The sequence below is a fragment of the Lontra canadensis genome, unplaced genomic scaffold (assembly GCF_010015895.1).
Source record: "Lontra canadensis isolate GAN:19392208 unplaced genomic scaffold, GSC_riverotter_1.0 scaffold101, whole genome shotgun sequence".
Taxonomy (NCBI): domain Eukaryota; kingdom Metazoa; phylum Chordata; class Mammalia; order Carnivora; family Mustelidae; genus Lontra; species Lontra canadensis.
The window spans coordinates 2,631,372-2,644,304 of NW_022631095.1; the positions used below are offsets into that span (position 1 = coordinate 2,631,372).

The window sequence follows — 12,933 nt, forward strand, 5'->3', positions numbered from 1 at the left end:
TAGGCACAGCAGCAGGCAAAGGAGAGGGAGAAGCAGGCTTCCCGCTAAGCAGAGAGCCTGATGCAGGGCTCAATCCCAGTACTCTGGGACCGTGACCTGAGTTAAGGGCAGCTGCTTAACCAACTAAGCCACCTAGGTGTCCCGAGAAGAAACTTTCTGATAAAGGAAAGTTTTCTGAGGAAATAGTTATGAGAGATGTGAATTTGCTCATGTAAAGGGCTTGTTGAAAACTTGTCAAGCCAGCAAATGAAGTGATGCTTAAATAAGAAGTTTGAAAAGCTCAACAGACTAGACTAAGAATATCGAGAGAAGGATAAAAATGAAAAAAAAAAAAAATATCTGGGACTATAAGGAAGAATGTTTTGGACATAAGGTAAAGAAAGTAAAATGCAGTGAGGCTAAAGCATAAGTCAGGAGAAGAAGGCCAGGTGATTCAGGAATGTGTATGAAAGAGTCTAATTGTGCAGTCATGAGGCAAGAGTTGGACTTTTGTGATAAATGTTAACCAAATACATTTTAAGTTGATTTATGCAGTATGGATAGTAAAAATTATCTTAAAATGAATGTAAAATATATCAGAGGGAACAGTAAGATAGTTAATATTTTGGAGATGATTCTCATAATAATCTATAACAGTTGATTAAGATTGAGATAAAAAGGAGATGTGAAGAAGTATTTGTAGACTTTTTGATATCATAATTATTAAAAAAGGCAAATATTTTAGGAAAGCAGAAAATTGAGGAGAAGACTTGGGGGTAGTTTATATTAATTTGGGGATTCTGAGTCATGCATTAGAATTAAGTGCACAGTTATATAGGTCCTGACCTGAAGACAAGGAATTTAAAATGTGTGAGTTTTTATTGGTGGAAGTTAAAACCATGAACAGGTCATTTAGAAAGAAGTTGAGAGTGATAAGTGTACTTCTTATATTTATGGGATGAATAATTGAGGAGAAACCAGTGACATACCGTGAGAAGAAACAGAAGGAAGAAAATATTAGAAACATGGACCAAGATAGTATGGAGTCTTACCTAGGGAGGTATATGTTTTAAGAATAAGAGAGAGGGTGGAAATCAAATGGTAAAAGTATCAGTATTGTATTCTAGCTTCCCCTAATTCTCCCACAAAATACAGAACGAAACTAGGAAAGCAAACAAAAAAGCAAAAGCATATTTCTCAAGTTTCCCAAACTGAAATGCACCAAAAATACCAGTAGATGGGACCAATCCACTAACAAAAAACTAAGTAGCATGAAGTAAGTAGCTGTGTAACAGGAACTAAAATAGGAGGACACTAAGAACTTTAAAATCTTACTCACCTTAGAAATAACTGGCTAAACCATACCCTGGGAAGATGTCCCTACTGAGACTGAAATATCAGTAAGCTGCAGGATCCAGAACTGGGGAGGATATAGCAAACTGTAGATAAGAGCAAAGGAGCTGTGAACATTAATTAAGATGCTAGCATTGCCTTGATCTCAGCTCTTAAAAAAAATATCTAGTAACAATAGCACATATATCACCCAGATCATGTTTTAAAAATACAAAAATACTGTTCCTCACTAAAAAGACCTGGGGCACTTTGGAGGAATGATTGATTCCAGTTCTAAACTGAAGAAAATAAAAATGAGCTTGGAACATGTTGTATGAGAAAATTAGGAAGTATTTAAAGAATTATGGAGACCTAGCAAAGGGACACAAAAGCCAGGTCCCAATAGTCAAATATGTGGGAATGTGAATCTTATAAATCATAGTGATAGTAATGGATTATAATCCATTTAGCATGATAGGAAAACATGATTCCATATTCATATAAATATATGAATAATTAGTTGAAAACATAATAAGGGAATGGGATATTAACATAAAAGCAAGGTATTTCTCTCCAGATAATTATTAACTAATAAGAAGAGAAAATTAATTTTAGAGTGAAGACTAGCACCTTAATCAACTAATCAAAATGACTATCATCAATAATATAACAAATTGAAATTCTGTGCTATTTGTTTGAATGCAATGAAACAGACTCAGCAACACTGCTGTGATAATGTTGCCAAGATACATAACCTCAGTTTAATTATGAGGAAACATTTTATAATCCTAAACTGAGAGACATTCTACCAAATAATCAGTCTATAATCACAAAACTCTCCATGACTGTGTAACCCAACAACAACAACAACAACAACAACAAAATTGTAGGTAACTAAACTTAGGAGACGTGAGAATTAAATGCAATGTTTGAGGAGGAGCTAAAATGGCAGCATACCAAGAAGACCCTAGGCTTGTCAAGTAGCTGGAACACAACTAGGTAACTATCAAAGCACTGTGAACGCCCAAGAAGTCAACCTGACAACTGACAGAACAAACTGCACAACTACAGGGAGAGAAGAGGCCACATGGAGGATGGTAGGAGAGACCTGGATTGGGGAAGAAATGGATTCCAGGTGCTGCAGAGAGGGAGTCATGGTAGCAGATAAAGGAGGGGTAGGGAATGTGCCGGGAAACAAACAGAAAGAACACTTCCCCAAATCCACTGGCTGAAAAAACAAGAGGGGCTGATTTTTGTAAGCTTTTGCAACCAGCGGGGCTCAAAGACTGAAATTTAAAAGGATGGCCAGTGTAGCTGGGATAAAGCCCTGAGGGCCTACCCTGCTTGTGGGGAAAAGGCAAGCCAGCACTCTGGCGGCAGATAGCAAATGATCAGGAGGATCACCTAAAGGTGCACATGGGAAAGACTGCTTACTCTTCCCGGAACTCTTCTGTGAGAGGTGGTAGTCACAGAGATGACCCTCTGGGGGCAAAAGAGCTGGGAGGCACCATTTCCTACACCAACCCCAACTCCACCTCCCCATGCTTCCATCTCCCCACCCCTGCATAGGCACAGAGACACCTGCTGGGGGAGGCTAACCCTGATGGACTCTGACTATTTAGCCTGCTTGTTCCAAATCCCATGTCCCTGCACTCTGGTGTGACTGCCCTTCTCAGTCAAAACTGCATCCATCCCAGCAGGGTCAGAGCCTCCCCCAAAAGATCAGCACAAGCCCCCACCATAGCATATCCCAAAAGTTTGGAGTTTTAAAAGTCAGTAGGCTTTACTGGGACAGAACCCAAAAGGCACTGTGCTACTTGAGGCAGGCAAACAACCCAGGGACAGTGTGAAAATAGCAATCTGAAAAACACCTGGCATTTGAAAGGGGAGATGATTTGCTCTTCTGGGAGTGCTTCCCTGAGAGCAAGCATGGAGACCCCTCTCTGGGGACAAAGGAGCTGGCTGGTGCCATTTCCCTTCCCTGCCCTACAGCATAAACCAGCTTCAGTAAATAGCACAGCACTGACACTGACTGCCTAAGCTGCTTACACCAAGTCCCGTCCACCTGTGCTCTGCTTTTCTCAGGCAAGTGTGCCTTTGTCCCAGCCCAGTGGGCCCTTTCCCAGAAAACCAGCAGAAACCCCTGCATGCACCAAGTCTCCTGAACAGAGTTCTGCAGGGCTTTGGTCCTAGTGGAAGTAGCATCAGGTCTTAGTTACCAAGCAGACCAGAGCACACCTTGTTAAAACTCACCACACTCTGGACAAGGTTCAAACACTTCCCACTCCCACCAAGGACAGCCTCTGCAAATGAATTCCTAAAGGATAGAGCAGCCAAAACACAGAAGCAGAGTACATGCAGCCCACACCAGAGACACTCTTTGAAGCGCCAGGTTCTGGACACTATATGACCTCTTCTTCATAAGGCCATTACTCTCAGGAGCAGGAAACATAACAGGCTTTCGTAATGCACAGAAGAAGAAAAGAGACTTAGACAAAATGCCAAGACAGAGGAATTCTTCTCAAAAGAGAATAAGAAAAGGTCACAACCAGATATCTAAGTGAAACAGTTGTAAGTAAAATGCCTGATGGAGAATTTAAAGAACAATTGTAAGGATACTTGCTGGCTTGAGAAAAGAATGGAAGACTTCAGGGAGGTCCTCACCACAGAGATAAAAGCATTAAAAAAACAATCAGAAATGAAAAATGCCATAACCAAGACTCAAAACAAACTGGATGTAATGACCAGAAAGATGGAAGAAGCAGAGGAACGAATAAGTGATAAGGAAGAGAGAAAAATGGGGAAAAATGAAGCTGAACAAAAGAGAGAAAGAATAATTATGGATTATGAGATAGACCTAGGGAAATCAATGACTCCACCAAGTATAGTAACATTCATATCATAGGAGTCCCAGAGAAAGAATAGACAGAAAAGGGGCCAGAAAGTTTATTTGAGGAAATAATAGCTGAAAACTTCCCTAACCTGGAATCCAAATCCAGGAGGCACAGATAACTCCCATTAAAATCAACAAAAGCAAGGCAATACTAAGACATACTGTAGTTAAATTTGCAAAATATGGTGATAAAAAATCCTAAAGCAGCAAGACAAAAGAATGCCCTAACTTAAAAGGGAAGACCCATAGGGCTAGCTGCAGATCTTTCCACAGGAATGTGGCAAGCTAGAAGGAAGTGCCACGATATATTCAACAAGCTGAGTGGAAAAAAATTGCAGCCACAAATATTCTATTCAACAAGGCTATAATTCAGAATAGAAGAGGAGAGTTTTCCAGAGAAACAAAAACTGAAGGAGTTCTTGACCACTAACTAGTCCTGCAAGTAATATTAAAGGGGACTTTTTGAGTGGGAAGGAAAGACCAAAGGTGACAAAGACTAGAAAGGAACAGAGAAAATCTCCAAAAGCAATGACAAAAACAAATAATAAAATGGCACTAAATACATATCTATCAACAATACTTTGTAAATGGATTGAACACTGTAATCACAAGGCAGGGTGTTAGAATGGATAAAAAACGAGACGCATCTATATGCTACCTACAAGAGATTCATTTTTAACCTAAAAACATCTGCAGATTGTGAGCGGATGGCAAACCATTTATCATGCCAACAGATGTTAAAAGAAATCCAGAGTAGTAAGACTTCTATCAGAAAAAAATAGATTTTAAACTGAATCTATAGCAAGAGATGAAGAAGGGCAGTGTATCCTAAGAAAGGGGACTATCCAACAAGAAGATCTAACAAAGGTAGATCTATATTTCTCCAACATGGGGGCGCATGAATAAGTAAATAACAAACATGAAAGAAACTCATTAATAATAATACAATAATAATAGGGGATGCCAACACCCCCACTTACACCAATGAACAGATCTAAACAGAAAATCAACAAGCAAACAATGGCTTTGAATGACACACTGGATCAGATGGACTTCAAAACATTTCATCCTAAAGCAGCAGAATATACATTCTTTTTGAGTGCGCATGAGACAGTTTCCAGGATAGATCGCATGCTGGGTCAGCCTTCAGCAAGCACAAAAACATTGAGATCATAGCATGCATATGTTCTGACCACAGCTCTATGAAATTTGAAGTCTACCACAAGAAAAAATTGGAAAAGACCACAAATACATGGAGGTTAAAAAACATGCTACTAAAGAATGAATAAGTTAACCAGGAAATTAAAGAAGAAATAAGAAAATGCATGAAAATGAAAGCACGATGGTCCAGAACCTTTGGGATGCAGCAAAAGTGGTCATGAGAGGGAAATATATAGCAATATAGGCCTACCTCAAGAAGCAAGAAAAATCTCAAGCAAGCAACTTACTCTTACACATACAGGAGCTGGAAAAAGAACAGCAAATGAAGCTTAAAGCTGATGGAAGAAGGGAGAATATTAAAAATTAGAGCAGAAAAAAATGATATAGAAATTTAAAAAATAAACAAATGAAACTAAGGGGTAGTTCCTTGAAAAAATTAATGAAATTGATAACCCCCTAGCAAGACTTACCAAGAAAAAAATAGAAAGGACACAAATTAAAAAAAAAAAAAATCACAAATGAAAGAGAAGAAATAACCAATACCACAACTATACAAACAATTATAAGAGAATATTATGAAAAAGTATATGCCAATGAATTGAACAATCTGCAAAAAATGGATAAATTCCTACAAACATACAAACTACCCAAACTGAAACATGAAGAAATAGAAAACTAAAACAACTAAAAGCAAGCAAAGAAATTGAACCAGTAATCAAAAATCTCCCAACAAACAAAAGTCCAGGGCCAGTTGGCTTCAAAGGTGAATTCTACCAAACATTTAAGGAAGAATTAAAACCTATTCTTTTCAAACTATACCAAAAAATAGAAATGAAACAAAAACATTCACATTTATTATATGAGGCCAGCATTACCCCCATTCCAAAACCAGACAAAGATTACACTAAAAAGGAGAACTATAGGCCAATATCCCCGATGAACATGGATGCCAAAATTCTCAACAGGATACTAGCTAATCAGATTTAACAGTTCATTAAAAGAATTATTCACCACCACCAAGTGGGACCTGGGCTGCCGGGGTAGTTTGACATAGACAAAGCAATCAATGTGACACACCACACTGATAAAAGAAAGGAGAAGAACAATATGATCCTCTCAGTAGATGCAGAAGAATCATTTGACAAAGTACAACATCCATTCTTGATAGAGGGAACATACCTCAAAATCATAATGGCCATATACAAAAAGCCCACCGCTAATTTCACCCTCAATGGGGAAAAATTAAGAGCTTTTCTTCTATGATCGAGAACAAGACAGGAATGTCCTCTCTCAACAGTTACTTAACGTAGTACTGGAAGTCCTAACCTCAGCAATCAGACAACAAAAAGAAATAAAAAGCATCCAAATAATGAAGGAAGCATCCACTATTTGCAAACAGCATTATAGCTCTATAAGAAAAACCAAGACCCCACCAAAAAATTGCCAGAACTGATACATATATTTAATAAAGTGGCAGGATACAAATTAATATATGGAAATCTGTTGCATTTCTATACACGAATAATGAAGCAGCAGAAAGAGAAATCAAGGAACCAATTTCATTTATAATTTCACCAGAAACCATAAGATACCTAGGAATAAACCTAACCAAAGAGGGAAAATATCTGTATTCTGAAAACTCTAAAACACTGATGAAAGAAATTGAAGATGACAAAGAAGTGGAAGAACAGTCCATGCTCATGGACCGGAGTAACAAAATGCTAAAATGTCTATAACAAATGACAGTTGTTCAAATGTCTATACTCTCCAAAGCAATCTACATATTTAATGTAATCCCTATGAAACACCAACAGTCTTTTTCACAAAAATAGAACAAACAGTCCTGAAATTTGTATGGAACCACAAAAGACCCTGAATAGCCAAAGCAATCCTGAAAAAGAAAAGTAAACCTGGAGGTATCTCAATTCTGGACTTTAAACTGTGTTACAAAGCTGTAATCATCAGGATAGTATGGTACTGGCACAAAAACAGATACAGAGATCAATGGGAACAGAATAGAAAACCCAGAAATGGACCCACAACTATATGGTCAACTAATCTTTGACAAAGCAGGGAAGAATATCGAATGGAAAGAATTTCTTCAACAAATGGTGCTGGGAAAACTGGACAGTAATATGCAGAAGTTTGACACTGGACCACTTTCTTATACCGTACACAAAAGTAAATTCAAAATGAACGAAAGACCTAAATGTGAGACCTGAAACCATCAAAATACTAGAGAACACAGGCAGAAACTTCTTTGACCTCAGCCATAGCAGCTTCTTACTAGACACCTTGCTGGAGGCAAGGGAAATAAAAGCAAAAATGAACTGGGATTTCATCAAGATAAATAAAACCTTCTGCACAGTGAAGGAAACAATCAACAAAACTAAAAGTCAGACTTCAGAATGGGCAAAGATGTTTGCAAAAGGCATATCTGATAAAAGGTTAGTATTCAAAAATATAAAGTACCTATCAGTGAACTCAACACATAAAAAACAAATAATCTAGTCAAAGAATGGACAGAAGACATGAACAGACACTTTTCCAAAGATGACATCCAGATGGCTAATGGACACATGAAAATATGCTCAACATCACTCATCACCAGGGAAATATAAATCAAAACAACAATTAGATATCACCTCACACCTGTCAGAATGGCTAAAATTGACAACACAAGAAAACAGGTGTTGGCAAAGATGCAGAGAATGGGGAACCCTCTTACACTGTTGATGGGACTGCAAACTGCTGCAGCCAATCTGGAGAACAGTATGGAGTTTCCTCAAAAAGTTAAAAATAAAACTACCCTTTGATGCAGCAGCTGCATAATGAGTATTTACCCAAAAGATACAAAAATACTGATTTGATGGGATACATGCACTTCGAGGTTTAAATAGCATTATCCACAGTGGCCACATTATGGAGAGAGCCCAATGACCACTGACTGATGAATGGATAAAGAAGCTGTGGTATATATACACAATGGGATATTACTCAGCCATTAAAAGAATGAAATCTTGCCATTTGCAATGGTGTAGATGGATCTAGAGAGTAGTATTCTATACCAAATAAGTCATCAGAAAAAGACAAATGCCATATGATTTCCTTTGCATGTAGAATTTAAGAAAACAGTGAACTTAGGGGGGGAAACAGGCAAACCATAAAAGAGATTCTTAACTGTAGAAAATAAACTGAGGTTTGCTGGAGGGGAGGTTTGGGGGGTAATGGGTTAAATGGGTGTTGAATATCAAGGAGGGCATTGTTGTGATGACCACTGGGTGTTTCATGTAAGAGATGAATCATTAAATTCTGTGCCAGAAAGCAATGTTACACTGCATGTTAACTACCTGAAATTTAAATAAAAATTTGGAGAAAAAATTTGAAAAAAAAAATGCAATGGTTGACTCTCAATTGGATCTTTTTGCTGTAAAGTGTCAATATTGTGATGATGGTGAAATCTGGATAACATCTGAAGATCAGGTATTTGTACTGTACGAATGTTTCCCAATTTTGAAGGGTCTTTTTTGGAATTAATGTCTATGCAGTAATTATATGTTAAAATATTTAGAGTTATTAGAATCATGTTTGACAACTTATTCTTCATTGTTTTGGGAAAAATTTATTCTTTGGTCTATTTTCATGCCATTTCTCTAAGTTTTAGATTGTTACAAAATTAAATAAAAATTCATTAAATAGTACATGTAGAAGTACAGAAATATTTCAAAAGGTAACAAAATAAAAGGAACCCTAGTTTTATATGTTTTATATAATCAATATTGAGATATTTTAATCAATTTTGTTATCAAAATGCAAACAATTCTGGTTTTTCTTGTGACACTATCAACCATTGTTATTTCTTCAGTTTTCCACATAAATTTTCTAGTGTGTTTCATTTTCTTATAATTAGTGCTTATAATAATGCTTATAATTGTGATGTTGGCAATCATAATGAAAATAATAATAGGACATATTTAAAGAGAGGTATTTTTTATGTGGCGATCATTATATGTGTTTTAATATATTTTAGCTCATGTCACCTTAACTCCCTCTACTTACTAGATGTCTTGTATTGAATTACAATAGAAATAAACCTATTGTTTTTATTTACAACTTGTATTAAAGATAAAAATCCTCTCCCTTCCTTCTTGGCTCCTCTGTAAGTGCAGTATTACAGAATTTTTGATACTTGTCAGTACTTCACAGAGTGTTGCTTTAATAGTGATTTTATTCCATTTATCTGAGGAATATCATTTATTTTTAGACATTCCCATGGTGTCAAGTTTTTTAGCAGTTGCAACATGGATGAATTTAAACGTATGGCTTCACAGCCTGAATTTGAGTGTCTTCAGAATAAAACAGTTTCAGAAGTGGTTTACCAAGGAAGAGTTGTGGCAGCTTGTGGCAATGGAATTTTGGAACCTCCTGAACAATGTGATTGTGGCCTTGCAGAGGTTAGTGACAAACATTTCTAACTCATCTAAAGATTTGTTTTTCTGTTTCTCATGTAGTCTTCTCAATAGAGATGTAATACAGGAGGACTGTTGAAATGCGGCTACCATTTAATTAAACATCTAAGATACAGGGATATGGGGCATGTGATAACTGTCTCATCCTGAATTTGAAGCCTTTGAAAAGTTTAAGTAAAGTGTAACTGTAGCATGGATTGCAGAGGCAGATTTTTTTTACGGTGTAACCATTAATACTAATACCCACCTTCTTGTATCATAAACATTGGTAATATTAATCCTGTAATTATCACCTCAAGCATGTGAATTCCTTGAAGTGCCTGCCCTGGTTCACTATGTTATTACATGTATGTTGTTGTATACCTAATTTCCATCCTTGCATCTGAAGGAATGTCATTTAACTTGACTTCCCAGAATTATATTAGTAATAATCCTTGGTTTGTTATTGTTATATTTAGCTTTTTGCTGTTACTCCTTTTTTAGTTGTGCTTGGTAAGATGGCTAATCACCACATTTTTGTTGTGCCTGTTTTCATACACTTAAGCATGATATTGGGAATGTTCCATGTTCACTTGAGAAAATGCAAACTCTTGTTAGAAACAAAATTTTATACAACTTGATTACATGATAATTTTTCAGTGATGCCTCAAATCTTCTGTATTTTTATGAATTTTATTTGCCTGAACTCTTAGTACCTGAGAGATAATATTGATACCCACAGCTTTGCTGTTGGATTTGCCTAATTCTCACTATACATTATTCAGTTTTTTGCTTTGTTTTTTGAAGCTGTTTTATACAGTGGAGACTTAAAATATGATTGTTATATCTTACTAGAAATTTAACTTTAATTTTCAAATACTGGGTCTCTTTACCTCTAATGTTGCTTTCTGTTTTAAAGTCTATTTGGAAAAAAAAATAAGCTCTATTTGGTTTGACATATCTGTATATCTATTTACATACTAGCTTCTCTTCATCAGTATTTCCCTGATATTTCTTCCTTCTCATGTAGTTTTTCTGTACTCGTAACTTCACGATCTACATTTACTATCCAGTCTATCTTTGATTTATCAGATTATCCTCTTAAACATTATTGTGAGTAATATTTTTGCATATTTTTATTTAACTGAAGTCCATACTTTATTCAGATTTATTTTCTTTTCACCAAACAGCCTCTTTCTGTACTAGGATCTTCTCTAGGATACCTCATTACATTTAACAGTTATGACTCCTTATAGTCCTCTACATTGCATATGTTTTTAAGTTTAGTTGTCTCACAATTTTCTTATTTTCTATGTTCATTTTGCCACATTTGTTTTTTAATTGGATTTTTGTTCACTTCTTTTTGAATCTGCATGCTTTTTCTTTCTTCCACCATTTATTGCAACAATTATTGGATCTGTACTTTTTATTTTCCTATAGTGATTATTCTTACATTCTTAGCATACATATTTAAGTTATAACCATATCTAGGCCACCTCTAAAATAATGGGATTTAACTTACATAAAATTCTTGTAAATATTGCATTTCTGTCACTTCTGTGCTTTACATTAGAAAATACCCTAAAGATTTTATTCTGAAAATACTTTCTTTATTTTACCTGTTCCTTTTGGTCATTAGTATTTCTTTGCATGTCACAGTAGCATTCTGAAAGAATTACATTTAAATTATATTCTCTTTCTTAAAATATACTTTAGTATATTTTAGTTCTCTTGAAAGGAAGTTCTCTGCCCACTTGAACAATAAATATTTATGTCATACTTATCATTTCATTGTGATATAAAATACACAGGAAGTATATGTGTGAAAGACGAATTAAGTCTGTATGGATAGATACTTAACAAGCACCCGAATAATTTGCACTCAGGCCTCATCAAATAAGTTTGAATATGATCCCTCCTCTTCAGTTTTTAGGAAGAGTTCAGGAAAGTAAGTATTAAACCTTTTGTGAATGTTTGGAAGAATTCACCAGTGAAGTCATCTGGTCTTGGTCTTATGATTCTTGGGAGGGTTTTGATTGCTGGCAGTCTATTCATATTTTCATTTCCTCATGATTCAGTTTTGGAATATTTATTTCTAGGAATTTACCCATTTCTACTAAGTTTTTCAATTGATGGTCATATAATTGTTCATAGTAATCTCTTATGAACACTTGTTTTCTTGGTATCAGTTGTAACCTCTTATTTTCCATTTCTGATTTTATTTATGAAAACTCTCATTTTCTTGGTGAGTCAAGCTGAAAGTTGGTTATATTTTTAATCTTTTGAAAGAATTGGCTTAGTTTCATTGATCTTTTCTATTGGGTTTTCAGTATCCATTTAATTTATTTCCATTTGATTTTTAAATTTTTCTCTACTAACTCTGGTCTTCTTTTTCTACCTCCTTTGTAACTATAAAGTCAGATTGGTTTGAGATATTTTTTGTTTCTTGAGATAAGCTATAGTGCTACGTATGTCCCACTTGGAATAGCTTTTGCTATATCACAGACATTTTTCTGTGTTGCATTTAAATTTTCATTTCTCTCAAGGTATATTTTGATTTTTTAAAAAAATTTCTTCATTGATTCCTTGGTTATTCACTAACATATTGTTTTACCACCACATATTTGTAGTTTTTCCAGATTTCTTCTTGCAACTGATTTCTTCTTTCATACCTTTGTCAGAAAAGACATTTGACAAGATTTTAGACTTCTTAAAACTACTAAGTCTTTTTTTGTGGACAACACATGATCTAAAATGGAAAATGTTTCATGTGCACTTGAAAAATATGTATTTTTCTGCTTTTGAAAGAAATGTTGATCTATTAGTTCATCTGGTCAAATGTGTGTTTTTATTTTCTATTCTTAGAAAATTAAAATAGTTCTGAAATTCCAAAATCTACATTAATATTTTGTTAAAACTGTGTGAAATTGTTATTTTTTCCTCTCCAAATTGTCCTATAAATTTCAGTTAGTTAACGGCATTATAATATTAGTTTCAGTAGTAGAATTTAGTGATTCATCACTTACGTATAACACCCAGTGCTCATCACAAGTGCCCTCCTTAATACCCATCACCCATTTAAACCATCCCCTTCCCACCTCACCTCCATAAACCCTGTCT

General features: G+C 35.5%; 1 protein-coding gene across 1 annotated transcript in view; it reads left to right on the forward strand.

Moving 5' to 3' along the window:
* The window catches only part of LOC116855373 (A disintegrin and metallopeptidase domain 3-like), a 113,404-nt gene that overhangs the window by 61,737 nt on the left and 38,734 nt on the right, over window positions 1-12,933 (forward strand). The window contains exon 12 of the mRNA XM_032838080.1: window positions 9,630-9,819. Coding sequence (XP_032693971.1) covers window positions 9,630-9,819 — 190 coding nt within the window. The remainder of the gene's footprint in view (window positions 1-9,629; window positions 9,820-12,933) is intronic.